Raw genomic sequence first — 18,859 nt, 5'->3', positions numbered from 1 at the left:
CAATGAGTTAATCAACCATGTCTATGTAATGAAGCCTCCATAAAAACCCCAAAGGAAGGAGTTCAGAGAGTTTCCAGGTTGGGGAACAGAACTGTTCCATGTGCCACCATGCCAGGGTCCCAAGCTCCAAGAACACAAAAGCTCCTTTGTTCAGGACATCACCATGTGTATCTCTTCACAGGGCTGTTGATTTGTATCACTTATTCTAGTGAGTAAATGGGTTTCCCTGAGTTCTATGAGCCATTCAAGTAAATTCATTGAACTCAAAGAGAGGGTCATGGGAACGTCTAATTTACAGCCAGTTGGTCAGAAGTGTAGGTAACAACCTATACTCACAGTTGGCATCCTGAACTGGAAGGGGGTTGTTGGAGCCTCCGATTTATAGCTGGTCAGTCAGAAGCACAGGTAACAGCCTGGGCTTTTGATGGTGGTTGAAGTGGAGGGTGGTCTTGTGGGACGGAGCCTTTTACCTGTGGAATCTGATGCTATCTTCAGGTGGATGAATTCTTGAGTTGAATTCTCGGATACCTTGTTGGTGTCCGAGATTGCTCGTTGGTGTGGGGAAGCCTCCACGCACACATCAGAACTGGGTCCAGGAGGGGCGCCTGGGTGGCTCAGTCGGTTGAGCAACTGACTTCGGTTCAGGTCATGATCTCACGGTTTGTGAGTTCAAGCCCCGCATCGGGCTCTGTGCTGACAGCTCGGAACCTGGAGCCTGCTTCGGATTCTGTGTCTCCCTCTCTCTCTGCCCCTTCCCCACTAGTGCTCTGTCTCTCTCTGTCTCAGAAATAAATAAACGTAAAAAAAAAAAAATTAAAAAAAAAAAAAAAAAAGAACTGGGTCCAGGAACCCAAAAGAACATCCCAGGAATAGAAACTCCAGTCCCTCCACAAACCCACCCCTCTTCCTTGTAGGCTGTCCTGGGCCAACTGTCCGGAACCACATTCGGCTGGTTTAAGCCAGAGATATCAGCTTCCATTGACTGTTCTGGTGGTAGCTGCCTTTCCCAGGTCAAGGCCAGTTGTTGGCCAGATTCCATTCACTCCCCCATAGCACAGTCTAAACCCTGCATGGCTAAGCAGAATCCTCTGTTTCTGTACCTGCTTTCTCCCAGTTGCATGAAGTCAATGACTTAGCTCTTATTATTTTCTTGAAGGAAAGGACAGGAAATACATTCAGTCATCTATCGGACATTTGTCAAGGACCTGTTGTGTGCCCCTGACCTGGATACTGAGGAATCCCAGCCTAGTGTGGACAGCTAATATTAGGGTTATGACCTCTATGCAGAAGTAAGTGTTGGCTTCTATTTGACTTTTCTGCCCCATCGTTTCAGAGTGCTAAAGCTTCTCTGGCCCCTGAGCCTTACATCAGAATATTGGACATCTATTGTCCCTTGGGTGGAGGTAGGGTGGTAGAACACAATCTAGAATGAAGCACACTGGGGCGCCTGGGTGGCGCAGTCGGTTAAGCGTCCGACTTCAACCAGGTCACGATCTCACGGTCTGTGAGTTCGAGCCCCGCGTCGGGCTCTGGGCTGATGGCTCAGAGCCTGGAGCCTGTTTCCGATTCTGTGTCTCCCTCTCTCTCTGCCCCTCGCCCGTTCATGCTCTGTCTCTCTCTGTCCCAAAAATAAATAAACGTTGAAAAAAAAAAATTTTAGAATGAAGCACACTGCCTGGCTCGGGGATGTTAATTGGGTGGAATCAAAGGTGATGCCTTGCTCTCACCTGTTTCGATTATGGAGCCCAGACCTTATCCATACCAGGTAGGTGGAAGAGAAAGGAGGGAGGGCTGCAGGGGTGCATGGCATGAAGCCAACTCCTAGGAGGTAGACAAGTAAAGAGGGGGGCCCTTATTATAGCCGTGCCCTCCTTGCTCTAAGCTCAAGTGGTAGGCCCTAACATTTGTAGGCCTGAGCAACAACACAAATGAAGATCCACTTACCATGTAGCTAAATTTGTATTAAGACAAGCTAATTGCAGATGATCTAGCCTTCTATCACGACAAGCATACCTGCATCATCACCTGGAAGGCCAGGTTTGAATTTAGACTTCTAGCACTCCTTGAAGTGCTAGACTTCAAGTTCTGTGCTAGAATGTTCCCCAGTCTTGGTCCCCAGCCCACTACCTGCCTTCTCTCCCCGGGTGGCAGACGCACCTCACACTGCAAAGGGCTTTGTATATACTTATCAACACTCCAGCTTGCATATCCAAACTCCATCCCCCCAGCTCTCCAACAGAGAGCTGTCCCTTAGTCATCTCTCGGGGCTAGGAATGTGCACAGTCTATCGGGACTCAGAGAAGAGGGGAGGGAAAGTGGGCTTTGCAGGGGATTCTGGGGTCCTATGCAGAGAAAGGGCACATCCCCTTGACCTGCATTCCATGGGGAGGGTCATGGCAGGGCCTTCTGAAGTGATAGTCCCGGGCACTGGGTCTCGCCCTCTTGCAGTGGGGTTTTCCAGGCTCTGAGCTCTGATAGCAAAGGCAGCTCCCAGATCCTTCTCTGGCCTCTCCCTATCAGCCCCACCCTGAGAGGCGAAGGATAAACGAACAGACCAGTACAAAAGAAAAATACTGTTTATTCCACACAACTACATCCCCATTTTCCCCTCCCCACCCCTCACTCCAGCCCTCAGCAGGCTTTGCCCCATGTCAGGGAATAGTCAGAACCTCAGTGTCAGAGCCTGGCTTATGAGACAGGAAGCGAATCTAGGCATAGGAAGGTGATTGGGTTTCCAAGGACACAAAAACATCAGGGACTCTCATTCCAAATTCAAGTGTGTTCCTCAGTCCATTTGGCCAAATTCTTTCCCGGGCCCCCACTAGATAAAATGCTATGGATAGTGCAGGGTCACAGACCCCAGCTGACTCACCAGGCCATAGAAATTTTGGTCTTCTCCCATTTTAAAACAAAGCAAACGATGCCACACACAGACAGTTAAATCACTTCTGCCCTTTCTCCTGCCTTTCCATGCCAAAGGAGCCACTAAGCTCTGGGTTATGTCCAGAAAGGTGCTTTCCAAACAAAATTCATATCGACACCCCTCAGAACCTGATGCTATCAGAAGCAAAACAGGGGCGCCTGGGTGGCTCAGTCGGTTAAGCATCCGACTTCGGCTCAGGTCACGATCTCACAGTCCGTGAGTTCGAGCCCCGCGTCGGGCTCTGGGCTGATGGCTCAGAGCCTGGAGCCTGCTTCCGATTCTGTGTCTCCTTCTCTCTCTGCCCCTCCCCCACTCATGCTCTGTCTCTCTCTGTCTCAAAAATAAATAAAAAACGTTAAAGGGGCGCCTGGGTGGCGCAGTCGGTTAAGCGTCCGACTTCAGCCAGGTCACGATCTCGCGGTCCGGGAGTTCGAGCCCCGCGTCGGGCTCTGGGCTGATGGCTCAGAGCCTGGAGCCTGTTTCCGATTCTGTGTCTCCCTCTCTCTCTGCCCCTCCCCCGTTCATGCTCTGTCTCTCTCTGTCCCAAAAATAAATAAATGTTGAAAAAAAAAATTTTTTTAAAAAAAAATTAAAAAAAAAATTAAAAAAAAACGTTAAAAAAAAAAATTAAAAAAAAAAAAAAAAAAAGAAGCAAAACAGAAAACCCGCCTCTGGTGGAGATAGCTGTTCCCCCAAGGGCTCTACAGTGGGGGGGAGCGTGAGCGTGAGCAGAGACAGCAGGCCTGTGAGCTCTGCCTTGGGCACTCTTCAGGGACACTCTGCACCCCATGCCTGGGGACTTCAGCCTGCAAAAATTCTGCCCCTGGTATCCTTCCTCCGAAAAACCTACTCATCCTTCCCGCAGGGGAGAAAATGGTGTCGTTCTAACCCAGCCCCGGGAAGACAGATTTAGACAAGGGAGGAGCTGAGAAAGCGTGGCCAGGCCTGATTTAGACCAGGACTTCATTATCTTCTTTTCACAGACCAGGACAGATGGTATTCTCCTGCGTATCTACTGCCACGGACACACCCTGGATTATATGATACTCCCAGAGCTCCAGCTGTGACCCACTTGTCTCTCTCAAAAACAGAAAGCCTATCTGAACACAAGCGTTTGCGGGTGCAAGCCTACCTCTCTCATTTATTGACGTGTAAGTCACTGAATCCTTCACAGACGCCAGCAGCCTGGGTCTTCTTACTGAAAACTTGTTTACGATGCCCGTCCCGAGTGAGCCCCTCATCTCGTTGACACAGACGGATAACCCTAAACTTGACTGTGAAGCCTCCCCCTTGGAGACGTATCCTCTCCCGGGAGGCTTGGGGCAGGCAGGGTGCCCGCCTGCTTCCTCGTTCCCACCACACTCTGGAAAGTTGGGGCAGTCCGAACGCACTGGGGCAGGAGTGTGTGCGTACGTAGGGGGTTTGGGGAAAATCTGACACACAGCCGTCCTCTCACTGGCAGGGCCGCCAAGAGGGGGGCCACTCTGGCATTGTAGGGCCTGACAGGGACCAGCTGTAGGCAGGAAAGGGAACACCACAAGCCAGAGGAAGCTCGACCAAGAGGGGACTCTGTGCCGGTGACCAGTGGGGTAGGGCTGTGCCCTCGCCTGGCAGCCATTTTGTCAGGGTAGATCCTGTGAGGTGCCGTGGAGGGCAGCTGCTGATCTGGCTCTGTGACTTGTGGCCCTTGGACACGGTCTACGCGGTGAGTCTAGGTTCACCTAAGCACGCCTCTTAGTGCTCGCCCGACCTCCTGGAGTAACATACTGAGTTCCAGGGGCCGTCCAGCCACAGCGAGGCTGGGAAACTCACTGAGCAGCTTGGATGGGGTGCCCGCCTTCCGTGTGCCATCTTCGTCCTCTCTGTAGGCAAGACCCGTCCTGCTTCGGGGGTATTCTTGACTCAGAGGAGCTCTGGCAGGCAGGGGTGGGGAGGACTGTTTGCACAAACACATGGTGTAAGACTCCAGAAAAAACAAGATTTCTCCTCCAGTATCCAAGGCTCAAAGTCACCAAGAAAATTAGAGTTAAGTCACCTTCCACAAGAGACTTTCTTGGGCTGCCATCCATTCTTCCTGGATGGTGGCCTTTTCCCCAGGGCCTTGCTGTCTGGTTTAGGGTTTCGTGTGCCCCTCTGACAAGGCCCAGCACTGGGTTAGGGGTGAGTGGGAGGACAAGAGAAAGAGAGAGTCAGCATTCCTTTCATTTCTCTTCGGGGTGCTGCGAGCTTGGGCAGTGGGATTTTCCAGGCTGCCGGTTCTTTAACCCTCACTGTCTAGTGAGGGAGAGAGCCACGGGCAGAGTTTAGATTAAAATCTGGAAGGATGGGTTCATCTATTAAGTTCCCAACCTGCCGTAGACCCAGGTCAACTCCAGGACGGCCAGAGTTCAAAGCTGCTTCCTTCCAACCTGGGTCACAAATGAACAGGTTCTGCTTTAGTGCAATTTCCCCCCAAAGGAAGCAGGGATCACATGTTCTGGCCCCAGGGCTGCGAGAACCTTCTGACCTCGAGGGCAAGGCAGACACTGAGCCTGACCTGCTGAGCAGCTCGTCACACTTTTCGGAACTGTGCCCCTTGGGTCCTTTCGGGGACAGGGTGCCTGCAGGCAAAGGGTGGGAGTTGAGGCTGGGGTTCCGCTGCGCGAGCTGCTGCACCTGCGACACTTCCACAGAGGAGCACAGGGGAAGGGAGGGTGGAGAGAGAATGCCATCAAAGACAAGAGCTAAGGGTCAGTGGTACTTAGGGGCTGCCGCAGCCCTGCCCCAAAGACAGGGAGCTTCTGGTTCCCAACCAGAATTCACCCTTCGAAAACCACCTTCGCAAAGTGCTTCTTTAAGTGACACCACTTAATGGAAGGGTCCCTTGGCGTGACCGGCCCGGAGCCTGGAGCTCTCAGGTGGGCCCCCTCTGCCCTCCCCGTGATGTGAGCTACGTGGAGGAGAGGAGGGAGGCAGTGAACGCACATGCACACAGTGGAGTCTCACGACCCCAGGACAAGCGCAGCCGCACGTGGCAGAACGACAGGTGCCGTCACGGCAGTGGCTGCAGCCAGGGGCCAAGGGAAAAGTACAAAGTGCTGGAACACAGGGCCGGGGGCTGAGCCCTAAGGGATCTGAAAGACATTCAGCTTGCTGGTGTTCTTGAGCGTCTGGCGCCGATTGCAGAACCAGACGCGCACGACCTCCCGGTCGTAGTTGAGCTCCTTAGCAATCTCGGTGATCTCCTGGCCTGTGGGCAGCGGGTTCTTCTCGAAGTAGGCATTCAGAGCCTCTATGGCCTGGGGGGTGAAGGAGGTGCGGCGTTTGCGTTTCTTGGAGGGCTCACCTCCCACGAACTCCATCAGGTTCTGCTGCCCTTCCTGGTTCCGGAGTTCGGCTTCATTCAGCCACTTTTCCAGCACTGGCTTCAGCTTCTGGGCACTCTTGGGTGTGATATCCAGCTTCTCAAACCTGTGGGTGACCCAAGCCCGGGAAGGGACAGTGAGAATGCCTTACTCCCCACCCTGGGGTGTGAGTACTCTCCACGAGGGGTTGCCCCTCTGAGGACTGGTGGGACCGTACTAAATGGTCCCCTCACCGCCCCCATCGAGACCACCCTGGCTCAGCCAAGCCCAGACTCCGCAGACCATCCCGTAAGCCAGGTCACAAAAGGGAGACCATTCCCACAGCCTCAGTTCAGTGGCGCAACGATAACAGTGCAGCTGCTGTCTGAACAACTCTTCTAGAACGTTCACACCCAAATGAGTGAGGTCCTTTGAGGAGTTATCCTAAGAGGACTTCAGAGATGGCACGTGGATGTCACAAGTGCCATCTCCTCCGATTTCGTCTCACAGTAGTGACACTGAGTCAGACCGCTCTTCCTGGCCGAGCCCGGATGCGACTACAGAACTGCCAGCGTGACACCTGGTCTAGCGGTCACTCTTGTCTAATCTGGGAGCTGGCAGGCACCTTTCGGCCATCCCTGAGCCATGGACTCATTCCTGTTTGCAACGCTTTGCCCTCCTTCGATACTGGCATCAGAACCAGTCTGAACGCCGCACACAGAAAAATCAGCTACATCGCTTTATAGTCATGCCTTGGGAGGAGGGGGGATGGGAGCATAACAGCGGGGAGGGTGGGTTGCGGTGGACGGCTAAGTCAGAACAGAAGTTCCCACTTTTGTGACCAACGGCATAAGCTGTAGCCTTTCCCTGTAGGGTTCCTGAATGGATTAGGGTCTTAGGTTTCCCCCAACGAAAGACCACGTACATGCTCAGGATTGAAGAACAAACTTGAGAGGGCCCTCAGACGGACTGGATCAGCCTCTGGCCACTCTCGGTGTTCCCGTCTACCCTTGGAACAACCTTCCTGGTCTGGAAGGAGGCAGGAGCAAGAGAGAATATGGAAAGGAGCCATGCACCTGGGTCCCAATGAGTGCTTAGTGCCATCAAATGCCTGAGCCGGCCTTGACCTTGTCCAGAACAGCCTTACTCACCGGCAGATGGCTGACTGGCTGTAGGCTGGGCCTTCCGTTGCAGTCAGAGCCTGGCCCACCTGAGTCTGTGTGAGGCCCAGGGACAGCCGCCGGATCTTAAAGTTCTTGGCAAACTCCCGGATCTCTTCCAAGTTGATTCCGTCCTCATCCAGACTTGGGGTATGCGGCTCTAGGTCAGAGGAAGGGACCAGGGGTGAGTGTGTAAGATGGATGATAGCCCTCCTTACCTAGCTTATTGGCCTGGCCTGGTGAAGCAGTGAGGGATGAAGACATTTGACAAAAGGCCCATATACCCTTAACACCTTCACCACCCCTGTTCCCAAAGCAAACAAAACTTGAGGAAAAGGGGCCTGGACTAACCTGTCTGGAAGTAGGGGTCTCTTTTCAAGTTCTTCCAGCTCCAGTGGCTGATCCTCCCCCATTCTCCCCGCTCCTGGCCCCAAGCAGAGCTGAGCCACCCACATTCCTCAAATACTGGGTGAGAGGCCAAACGAGAGACAGCCCATGGATTGGCTTCTTGAGGAAGTGGCCTCCTCTGTCATCATGCCTAGAATCCAGCTCAGCAGGAATGGGAATAAGAAAGCCAATGCCTGGTAGCGGGCCTTTGCCCTTCCCCTTTGGACGCTAGAAAGTTTATTAAGGAGAGCAGCATCTAAAGGGGCTGGGGAGTCCGAATACATGCCTCTCCTCTTCTCTACAACCTTTTTCAGGAGTCACTTACTGGATACCAACTGGCTGACAGTAGGGGTCTCAGAGCAGGTGATTGGAATGGGAGCAGAGGCAGATGGCTTGGCCGCCGGGGCTGGGCTGGTGATGACCACCGCTGGCTGTGGCACGGCTGGCGTGGGCTGGATGGGCTGGACCTGGGAGAAGAGAGCCAATGAGATGCTACTGCCCACCTGCCTGGCTCAGGGGGTGGGAGTCCCTGCCCGGGCCACATGAAAATGGGCGTGAAATCCTCACTCCCCCAGCACACTCCTACCTGTGCCCCATCACAAAGCAAGACTAGAAGCTACTTATTACAGCCACCCAAAGACAGTGACCTCTGAAGTAAGGACAGCGACATGCCCCACCAAGTTGGAGCCTCGCAGCCACCCGTGACACAGGCAGGTCAGAGGCTCCGAAAGGTTCAGTACAGTTGTTCAAAGCCCAACAGGTGTCCACCCTTGAGATAACTGCTCTCAAACCTTTTCCCTCAGAACAGAAACCTACACTTGATTCTAGAGGCTCCCAGGCCCCAAATGTCCATTAACAGGGAACTGGCAAATGACTCTGGGGACCTTTTTACAATGAGATTCTGTGCAGCTACTAAAAAGAATACAGTGGGGTGCCCGGGTGGTTTTGTCGGTTAAGTGTCCGTGATTTCAGCTCAGGTCATGATCTCACAGTCCGTGAGTTCGAGCCCCGCGTCGGGCTCTGTGCTGACAGCTCGGAGCCTGAAGCCTGTTTCAGATTCTGTGTCTCCCTCTCTCTCTGCTCTTCTCTGCTCACGCACTGTCTCTCTTTCTCACGTATAATATTAAAAAAAAAAAGTACGCAGTTAATCTCTTAATTAACCGACATGGAAGGAGCTCTGGGTCACAGTGCTAAGTGGAAGAAAAGATAAAGTGAAAACAATTTTTATAGAATAACTCCTATAAAAACTACATATGAATTTCCAGGAAAAACAAAATCTTGAGACATATAAAGCAAGTTGTCTACATCAGCTATCTCTGGGGGTGGACTTGTAAGAGATTTTTGCTTTTTTCCATTACACATAATATTGGAATTTTTATAAAAAGTGTGTGTCAGGGCGCCTGAGTGGTTCAGTCAGTTAAGTGTCCGACTTCGGCTCAGGTCGTGATCTCAAGGCCCGTGAGTTCAAGCCCCACGTTGGGCTCTGTGCTGACAGCTCAGAGCCTGGAGCCTGCCTCGGATTGTGTCTTCCTCTCTCTGCCCCTTTCCTGCTTATGCTCTGTTTCTCAGCCTCTCAAAAATAAGTACACATTAAAAAAATTTTTTTTTAAGTGTGCATCATATTTATCATCAGGAGAAACTATAAATATATCAAATCAGTATTTTTAGTATGAATTTTTAAAGTAAAAACCCGCAGCGTGGGGCTAGAACTCAAAACCCCGAGATCAAGAGTCGCATGCTCTACTTACTGACTGAGCCAGCCAGGCAGCCCAGGATGATTGTTTTTAAAAGCTTCCTGAGGGGCGCCTGGGTGGCTCAGTCGGTGGAGCGTTTGGCTCTTGGTTTGGGCTCAGGTCATGGTCTCGCAGTTTCGTGAGTTCGAGCCCCGCGGCCAGCTCCATGCTGGCAGTGTGGAGCCTGCCTGGGCTTCTCTCTCTCCCTCTCTCTCTCTTCCCCCTTCTCTCTGCCCCTCCCCCACACGCACTGTCCCCGTCTCTCTCAAAATAAATAAATAAATAAATGTTAAATAATAACAATAAAAAAACAACTTCCTGGAAAGTGCACATTTCTCTAGGATGAGTCCTATTCCCTGGATTCTACCCTTTGGTAGCTCTCAAGCCCAGTCCCTCTTCCTCCCCAGGGACTTAAGTTCAGGGCTCCTGGTTTCTTGGTAGAACTGTTTCAGCTGCCTCCTAACAAGTGACAAGGACTCAAGTCTTGCCACAGTTCAGTTCTTGGCTCCACCTGGATAACAGGTAATTTTTTTTTTTAATTTTTTTTAACGTTTATTTATTTTTGAGACAGAGAGAGAGCATGAACAGGGGAGGGGCAGAGAGAGAGAGGGAGACACAGAATCTGAAACGGGCTCCAGGCTCTGAGCGGTCAGCACAGAGCCCAACGAGGGGCTCGAACTCACGGACCGTGAGATCATGACCTGAGCTGAAGTCGGACGCTTAACCGACTGAGCCACCCAGGCGCCCCGGTTAATTTTTTTTTAATACGCATCTAATAAGCCACTTCCCTTCCATGACTCTCTGCTCCATAATAACAGTGATAAAATAAAAGCACCGTTTTTTTCCAGTGCTCCCTGCGTACAGAGTGTTACCTGTCTTACGCGTGATATATCCATTAACGTTCATAACCTTCTGAGGTTGGTACTCTGATAATCTCCATTTTACAGATGAGGCTAGGAGGTTATTCACAAAGCCTGGAAGTGGCATGCTGCATTTGAGAGCCAAGGCCTCAACCTCGCCAGAGAACTTGCTAGAAATGCAAATTCTGGAGCGCCACTCCAGAACTTCTGAACAAGAAACTCCAAGGGTGGGGGGACGTGTGTGCGTCGGGACTCTGCATTCCAGCTGTCCTTCAGGTGCTTCTGACACACAACTCTGGGAACCCCTGCTCTGACACCTTCTAATTCCTGCAATTACAGTAAAGGGGGGAGATCCACTCTCCCGCCCACCTCATCCCTTTAGATTAGTGCCACCTCCCTTCTCTACGAAGCTTTGCTGAATTCCCCAGTCGGTCCAGAACTCCCTTCTCGGGGTCCCTACAGCAGCTTGTCACGTCCCTGTCATAGTCTTTGTCACTCTGGCTTGCAACTGTCTCCAGCAGTGGGCCACCTAAGGCTAGGAAAGGCATCTTACTCGTCCCTAGATCTACAGCACCTGGAGTATAGTAGGCACTCAAAAACTGCTCCTGGAATGAACAAATAAAGGAATAATCAAAGCCACAGTGCAAGTGAAGGGGTGAGGCGGAGGGGATGCCGAGTCACCTCCCTGGGCTTTCCTGGCAATCGGTTCACCCTGGAGCCGATCAAGGCTCAGTTTGCTTTGACTACCTCCCTGGCCCTTTCAGCATGGCACTGGCCTCTGAGGGCACATACACTTGTTTTTGGAGTGGGGGTGGGGTGGGGGGGAGCGCTCTGTCCCTGAACAGAGTATGTGGGGCCTTCTACTCTGGGACTTCCCCTCACTTTGGGGAGGTACTCTGTGTGCCAGGGGCTTCAGAAAATAGTCTTGTCCTGCCCTGCAGTCTTGAGGGAGGCACCGCCCCCCCCACCCCTGCCCTCATCCCAGCCCAGCCCTTGTACCTCACTCTTAGCAGGGGACTCAGGCGTGCTTGCCTTCCGGACAGCCACGGGCGGAGGCAGGGGGCTGCTGGCCAGGGTCGCGATCACCTGGCCCTGGGCATTCAACAACAGCTGGGGTGTCACAGCCTGGACCTGCAGGCTTTGGGCTGGTGCTGGGGCTGCCACACTAGCCGAGTTCACTACCCACGGAAGTGCTCCAATAACCTGGAGGAAACAAGGCAGGGACCCCAGGTGTGAGGCCAGCGTCCAGTTCTACCTCCAACCCAAATCCCCACGTGGGCAGGGGAAGGGACCTCAACAAATCGTTGAACCCTTCCGGACCTCAGTTCCCTCATCGATAAAGCTGTTTCCTTTATTCTATCCCCGGAGCCGAGGTGCAGGAAGAATAGGTCTGCATGTGATTCACACAGCCCTGGATGTGAAGCCCTGCCCTGCCCTGCCACATTTTATTGGGTGGCTTACTTTCTCTGAACCTCGGCCTTCTCCCCCTGGAAAAATGGGAATAAAAATCTCCACCTAACAGACCTGTACTCAAAATGAGGTGAGATAATGTGAGAGAGCACCTAACACAGAGCCTGGTCACAAAGTGGGTGCTCCGCGAAGGAAAACCCCAGAGTAGAGTGAGCACCTATAGGCTGGGGTGGAGGTGAGGCCCCTGCCGGGGCTCAGCATCAGCAGAGAGCTGCCACACGAGAGATGAACGGCAGCGTGGCACCCTGTCCGAGTTTCTAGGACCCTCAGCCCAAGGCCCGGCCCCCCCGCCCAGGCAGCCTCACCGCAGCCCTCAACCCTCAGCCCTGGCTTCGACCACTTGCCTGTCCCTGAGCGTTGGTGAGGATCTGACTGCTGATCCCTGGCATGCTGGGAATGGCGTTGGCAATGACCGGAGTGGTAGTGAGGGAGCCTAGGATCTGGGTCTGTCCCCCGAGGGAAGCAGCACTGATCTGTGGGTGGAGAAAGAGCCTTGCTCAGAGGCCACGGGGTGAGAAAGAGCCCAAGGCAGAGAGGAAAAGGCTGAGCGCTTTGGGGTGGGGAGATACGGATGCTGGGCAGGTGTGAATGTGGGCTGCAGGCCTATGTCCACCAACTGAATAGCATCGAGGGCCAGGGGCTGCGGGGAAGGGGGAGGGGCACCACCACGGAAGAGTAACTCCGGCTAATCTTTCAGGCCAGGCCCAGGAGGACAGAAGGCCAGACTGGAGGGGCTGATGTGAATCTAGTCACATCCAACAGCTCCACTGCCCGAGCCGGGAGCCACACCGGACAGACACGGGCACGGGGCTGTGAGCCTCCAGCTCCACCTTAGTTACAGCTCACGAGTTTGCAATCCCCAGACATCATCCCACCCTCCAAGGCCGGTCCAGTGGTTCAGGTTCTGGAGAATTTGCCCAGCCCTCTTGGCGGAGATTGTCTGCTCTTGTCTGGGATGGATGGGCTGGCAGATGCAAGGAGAAGGCCTCAGAGGGAGCCATCTCTGCGGATGTGTTGGAAAAGAGCCGTTTTCGGGGGGGCTGGTCCTCCACCTCCTTCCTCCCCTGTGGGAAGGGCCAGTTCCACCCTTGGCCCGAGATTCAGTCCATCCCTGGTCAGCCCTGGGTGAGGGCAGCAGCTTACAATTCCTGGACTCAGTGCGAAGCCTGCAGGCTGGACGGTGATCTGTGGGGGGGTGTCCACTGGCTTGGGGACGGGGGCAGTAGCGGTGGCAGCGGTGGGCTGCGGTAGAATGGCCGGCGTGGTCTGCAGCAGCGGCTGGGTCTGGAACAGCGTCTGGGGCTGGGCCGCTGGCCGGGGCTGCGTGGGCGAGGAGGCCTGTACCGGCGGGACAGCTTGTACGGGTGTCGGGAGAGCGGCGTTCAGCACGGCAGCTGCTACGGAGCAAGGCAGAGACAGAGGCGCTCAAATGCCTAGCCGCAGCCCAGAGCGGCTCCAATCCCAAGGGATCTGGCCCAAGAATGAGAGGGGGGTTGGGACAGCGGGGCAGAGGGGGCAGGCAGCCGTGATTCCCTTGATCCTTGCAGGGGCAGCGCGTGGCAGCATCTCTCATCCCCCCCTCCCTCGGGCCTGCTGGAGACGCGTAGGTTCCAAAGCAGAAGCGGAATCTTCTTGCGGTGGTCCTTCTTAGGAGGCTGGTCGTGGGGCGAACTCTGGCGCGGTGGGGGGGGAGGGGGGCAGTCTCGGCTGGCTGGAGTGAGAGAGGCCCGCTGGGCCGGCTCGGTGTCATGGCCTAGAGTCCCGAGGTGGTGCAGCAGCTCTGTGGCTGGGTGCCTGGGACACCGGATCCGGACTCCAGGGCTGTTGCCCCGGTGGGCCGCGTGTTCTGAGTCCAGCATGGCAAGCACACGTGCAGGGACAGTAGTGTAGGGTGGTGGGGGGCCTGGTGCAGTCCTGGGGAGAGTTGCCGTTACCTTGCAGACCGGCTAAAGGTGGCTTGAAAATTCCCCCCGTAGGAGAAGCAGCTGTCAGTCCTGGGAGGGCAGCCACGGTTGCTGTAGGAATTGTCCACACGGCCAGCCCCTGCTGACCAGCCACTTGACCTGCAATACTGATGGGGATAAGAAGAGGTTGAGTAACTGCCCCTGCTGGAACCATAACTCCTGTCAGAACTGTGGCTAAGTTTTCCTGAGTCAAGACCTGCAAAAGCAAACAAGATTTCAAAAAGAAAAGAAAAAATAAAAAATCAACATTGACAGCGCAAACACCAGGTCTCTCAGACCCAGTTGAGCACAAACAAAGCATTCTGAGGGCGGTGGGGAAAAGGCCGGTGAGGGTGGGGAAGAGACCAGCCCTAGCCGGAGGCCTGACCCCGAGGGGGTGCCTGGACCAGACTATCCTGCCTTCAGAGAAGCTGCCTGAACCGGAGACGGGGCCTGGCCCCACTCACGGGACAGCAGAGGGTGTGCCGGCCTCCTCCACCACAGTCTGCTGCCTCCCAGGCCTTCCCTGGGCCCTGGCCCACACGACCAATGCTTTGTGGCCGTCGGGAAGCAGGGGGCGGGGGCTGGTGGAACCAGGAGATCAAGGGCCTACAGAGGCTTCTGGGAAGCTCTGACGGAGGATACCCCGCTGGATGCCTTGCAGATCTGTGCATGTAGCAAAAGGTCACAGGGAACTCAGTACAGCCGGGGGACCCGGGAGGCAGCTTCTCACGGCGCTGGGGCGGCCCCCTGGCTCTAAATGAGGACTCTGAACGATCCATTAACTCTTCCAGGCATCTCCTGGAGGGGCTAACAAGGCTATTCACTCATTTAGTCATTAGATAAACAGAGATGCCTGTGGCATGAAAGAGTTAACGTTATCTCTACAATCTTTGCTGGACCCAAGAATATTAGTTGGCAAAGACAGATCTAATCTTCCCAGTGGGCCTGATCTGGGGTAGGGGAGAGGCCAGGGGTGCCCAGGAAGGGATTCCCTCCTTCAAGCCACAGCCCCTTCCCTGTTCTGCCCCGAGAAATCCCCAGATCCCATGGCCACCCCACACTGGCTGTCCCATGCTTTGCTCCCGCCCAGGGCCCTCTGTTCAGCTCCCCGGGGGGCCCTTACCTGGGGGGCAGCTTGTACAGCCAGTGGCGTCAGGGTCTGCGATGCCTGAGGCTGGCTTGGGGCTTGGCTGAAGGTGGCAACCGCAGGGGCAGGGCTCGGAGGGATCCCCGGGAGAGACTTCACTTCATGTGGCATTGAGAGAAAGGACAAGGAGTGAGCCCGGTGTGAGTGGAGGGGTCACTGGAGTAGAACATCTGGTTGCAGTTTGGAGTGCTAAATTCTCAGGCCTACATTGTTTTTCTGCATAACCCAAGGCCAATCACCAGCCTTCCCTGGCCCAGGAGGCAGCTTCCCAAATGCTACCGGTAGTGAGAATGGAAGGATGGGGGACCCTGTGCCAGACCTGAAAGGTGGGCTACCCTCTTCCCACATCTAGTTGAAGAAGATGCAGGCCTATGCACAGTTGCCTATCAAGTCTCCCATTTCCTGACTCCATAGGACATGGTGACCTATCACATAATCAGTAAAGGGGCCCTAAGCAAACGTGTGTCAGGGAAGGAAGGAGCTAGAATTGATGGGAGCAACTTCCCTTGACTCATCCAGCAATTGAATCATTGTTACACCACCTGCAGGTGACTTTGTGGATGCAGGTGCTAGCTTGGGGAAGGGGCAAAGATTCCTGTCGGGTGAGGTCCTTGAAGTGACAGTCCCTGAAAACTGGACAGGTCTTTGCCACACTCCAGAACACAGGGGCATTCCAGGCCAGGCAGCTTTTTTCTGCCAGGGCCTGCGGTCTGAAGTCCAGCTGAGAAGCCTCACTGAGCTTCCAAAAGAACTTCTTTCCTGTGAAAGGGTGCTTTTCACCCAGCTGATAGCTTCCTCTTGCTACCTTGATTTAGTCCGGTATTGGAGAACCCCACCAGGAAACCTCTTCAAAGCCACACAACAATGAGGAGAAGGGTTATTATTTAATACACAGTAAAACTTGAAAAGGAATCTACATATTGGGTGATGGACGTTAGACCAGATTGGTGGCCTCTTAATATTGGCTGGGTGTGATTTCCAGGCCCTAATCTAAGCCTACTGAATTGGATGTCTGGGAATGGAGGTCAGTAACCTCTCCTCTCTCTCTTTTTCCTTTTAAACCCACTTGTGATACATCGTGCAGCCAGAGGAAGAACCACGGAATTAGACAGCCTTTCCACCTTGCATTCCCAGCCCACATTTTCATCTGGAAAGGCAGTAACCTAACTCAGGACTATAAAGTTCACAGTATATAATGAAAAAAAAAAAATCCAACTCTTTAAGGAATCAAAGAGAAAACAGGCAACAACAAAAGTCTTCTAAAATACAAACAGAAAACAAAACGACAGGTTTATGTCCACTGTGGAGGGGAAATACAGGTCTAGCTACTGAAAAAAAAAATCAGAAAACATCACGATACTCTGAACCCACAAAAACTTAAAAAATATTTTGCTTGACAAAATGTTATGAAATATGTAAAAAAAAAAAAGCAAAGTGGGAAAATGGGAATGTGATAAACATGAATGAGAAAAGCTTATCATCTAAAGAAACGAAATGTTCATTTCATTAGGATTTATTTTCAAAGTAGGACTAAGGGTCCAAGGGTTTGCATACATTTAGGGCTTTTATCACTTCCTGCTAGACTGCTTTTCAGAAAGACTGAACCAATTCACAGAACCATCAATAATGTGCCCATTTCTCCACAGTGCCACCCAACCTAGGTTTTATCACTGTTTATTTATTTTTCTGGCTTAACAGCTATGTGGTACCTTGTAGCCAATTACTGGTCCTCTCTCATTGATAGATTTTGTACTTTTCCAGGTGATAACTTCCTCCTAGGTACACAACTGATTTCTTTTCGAAAGGAATTTGAGGGGCGCCTGGGTGGCTCAGCCGGTTAGGCGTCCAACTCTTGATTTAGGCTCACGTCATGATCTCACGGTATGCGGGTTTGAGCCCCACCTCCGGTTCTGCATTGATAGCACAGAGCCTGCTTGGGTTTCTCGCTCTCGCTCTTGCTCTCTTTCTGTCCATCCCCCACTCTCCCTCAAAAAATTAATTAATTTTTTAAAAAAGGAGTTTGAGGGGCACCTGGGTGGCTCGGTCGGTTGAGCGTCCGACTTCCACTCAGGTCATGATCTCTCAGTTTGTGAGTTTGAGCCCCGCGTCGGGCTCTGTGCTGACAGCTCAGAGCCTGGAGCCTGCTTCGGATTCTGTGTCTCCCCCTCTCTGCCCCTCCCTCACTCAGGCTCAGTCTCTCTCTGTCTCTCAATAATAAATAGACGTTAAAAATTTTTTAATTAAAAAAATTTTAAAAATACACACATGGACAAGGACTGGGTAGTAATTTAGAGTGATATAAATCACTAGATTTTTCTCATCCTGGAAGTTTCCCATTACTTAGTTTCATTTTAAGAGAAAACTTTTGGTTTTTTGTTTTTTGTTTTTTTTTTACTTTTTTAATGTTGATTCATTTTTGAGAGAGAGACAGAGCATAAGTGGGGGAGGACAGAGAGAGGACGACACAGAATCTGAAGCAGCCTCCAGGCTCTGAGCTGTCAGCACAGAGCCCGACGCGGGGCTCAAACTCACGAGCAGTGAGATCATAACCCGAGCTGAAGTCGTATGCTTAACCGACTGAGCCACCCAGGTGCCCAAGAGGAAACTCTTCTTAGCCTCTGCTCTGCAATAGCATTATCAAGAAAGGTTCCATCAAGGCCACAGTCTAAGTTGGCGGCTTCTTGGGAGGTACCATCAAAATACCTCCCTTACCTACCCGATGATCACTAAAATGCCTTTACAGAGAAAAGGACTTTCGTGAAGAGGCTTAAATGTACAAACCCCTGGAAGAAGATGCACAGTACCATAAACACTGATGCTAAGGTATAAAGAGTTGACTTAGCATCCATTTCCGAGAGCAGGTTTGAACAAGAAACAGAATTAAGGCACCAGACAAAATGAGATATGGAAGATCGTTAAAAGAATAAAAAGGGAAATTGCCGACCCTGTGGGTAAACCTGGGAAATCTCCTGAATTTTCTGGAAAAGAGCCCCATCCCCACCATGGAAAGGAGTGGGAAGATCAGTCAGACGTAGAATCCTGGTCTTTGCTGCCTGCTCTCTGGGGCGCTGCCCTGTGGAGCATGTGACACCCCACCCTGGTCTCAACATGGAGCAGAGCATTTCCAGGCTAGGGGAAAACGGTCAAGCCTCTTGCCGTTCCTTTATTCAAAAGGAGAAAAAATAACCTAGGTCACTAGGGTGCCAACTGAATCTGCGTGCTGATTTGCAGGCAGAGTGAGGGATGTGAGGTCTCACAGTTTTCTTATTAAGGAGTTGCTATTTCCCTAAAGCCTGTCTGTTCTCATTTGCTCTCTTCTTGGCTCCTCTTCTTGGCCCACCCCCACCAGCCCAGATCTCCAATCCGGGGAAGGGAAGATAAGCAGAAGGCTAGGGGAGATGAATCGTGGAGTTCTGGGGGTACTAACTGGGGATCCCCAGGTTTCCAGCAAAAGACATCTACTCTGAAAGGTGTCAGTGAGGGAAGTCCATGAAAGGGTGCCCCACAACAAGACAGCCATGCCTGGCACCTCAGTCCCAGCCTCTAGAACAGCCCTGGCTGTCTCGCAGCTATACTACAGGGTAATTAGGAGAGATGGTGTGGTTGGATCGTCCCTATCCATTCCCCTTACAGGGGAATCAAGTTCTTGCCCAAAAGTCGTCTTTGGAGACAGCATGAATAAGACACCAGGCTTGACTCACGCCAGCCCAGCTAGGAGTAAGGAGCTGGGATTCTGCAAGGTCCTACCTAACCTACATCTTTAGTGTGGGGTAGGTAACATGCCCTCCTGTCCCCAGCCGCTGGAACCTCCCAGATTCACCACAGAAGGTACTGGGTTAGAAAGGCTGTCGGGATCCTGAAGGTCTAGTCCTTTCTGCACTCGGCCTTTCTGGGTTGGACGTACAGCCCT

The 18,859-nt window shown here is 52.7% G+C and overlaps 1 protein-coding gene across 6 annotated transcripts in view; it reads right to left on the bottom strand.

Moving 5' to 3' along the window:
- Positions 1 to 5,135: 5,135 nt before the first annotated feature.
- Positions 5,136 to 18,859, bottom strand: part of POU6F1 (POU class 6 homeobox 1) — a 28,341-nt gene continuing 14,617 nt past the window's right edge. For 5 of the 6 annotated variants that reach the window (XM_086713375.1, XM_086713374.1, XM_086713376.1 and 2 more), the window contains 8 exons: positions 14,926 to 15,047; positions 13,791 to 14,016; positions 13,000 to 13,253; positions 12,201 to 12,329; positions 11,386 to 11,589; positions 8,119 to 8,260; positions 7,398 to 7,566; positions 5,136 to 6,373 (listed from right to left, as the gene is read on the bottom strand). In XM_086713375.1, the coding sequence (XP_086569501.1) occupies positions 6,028 to 6,373; positions 7,398 to 7,566; positions 8,119 to 8,260; positions 11,386 to 11,589; positions 12,201 to 12,329; positions 13,000 to 13,253; positions 13,791 to 14,016; positions 14,926 to 15,047 (1,592 nt within the window). In that variant the 3' untranslated portion in view covers positions 5,136 to 6,027. The remainder of the gene's footprint in view (positions 6,374 to 7,397; positions 7,567 to 8,118; positions 8,261 to 11,385; positions 11,590 to 12,200; positions 12,330 to 12,999; positions 13,254 to 13,790; positions 14,017 to 14,925; positions 15,048 to 18,859) is intronic. The other variant, XM_086713379.1, reaches the window with a different exon arrangement.

Source organism: Puma concolor, chromosome B4 (genome assembly GCF_028749965.1).
Source record: "Puma concolor isolate L17-30 chromosome B4, mPumCon1.1.hap2, whole genome shotgun sequence".
NCBI classification, from domain to species: domain Eukaryota; kingdom Metazoa; phylum Chordata; class Mammalia; order Carnivora; family Felidae; genus Puma; species Puma concolor.
This window is presented reverse-complemented; position numbering and strand designations above follow the sequence as displayed.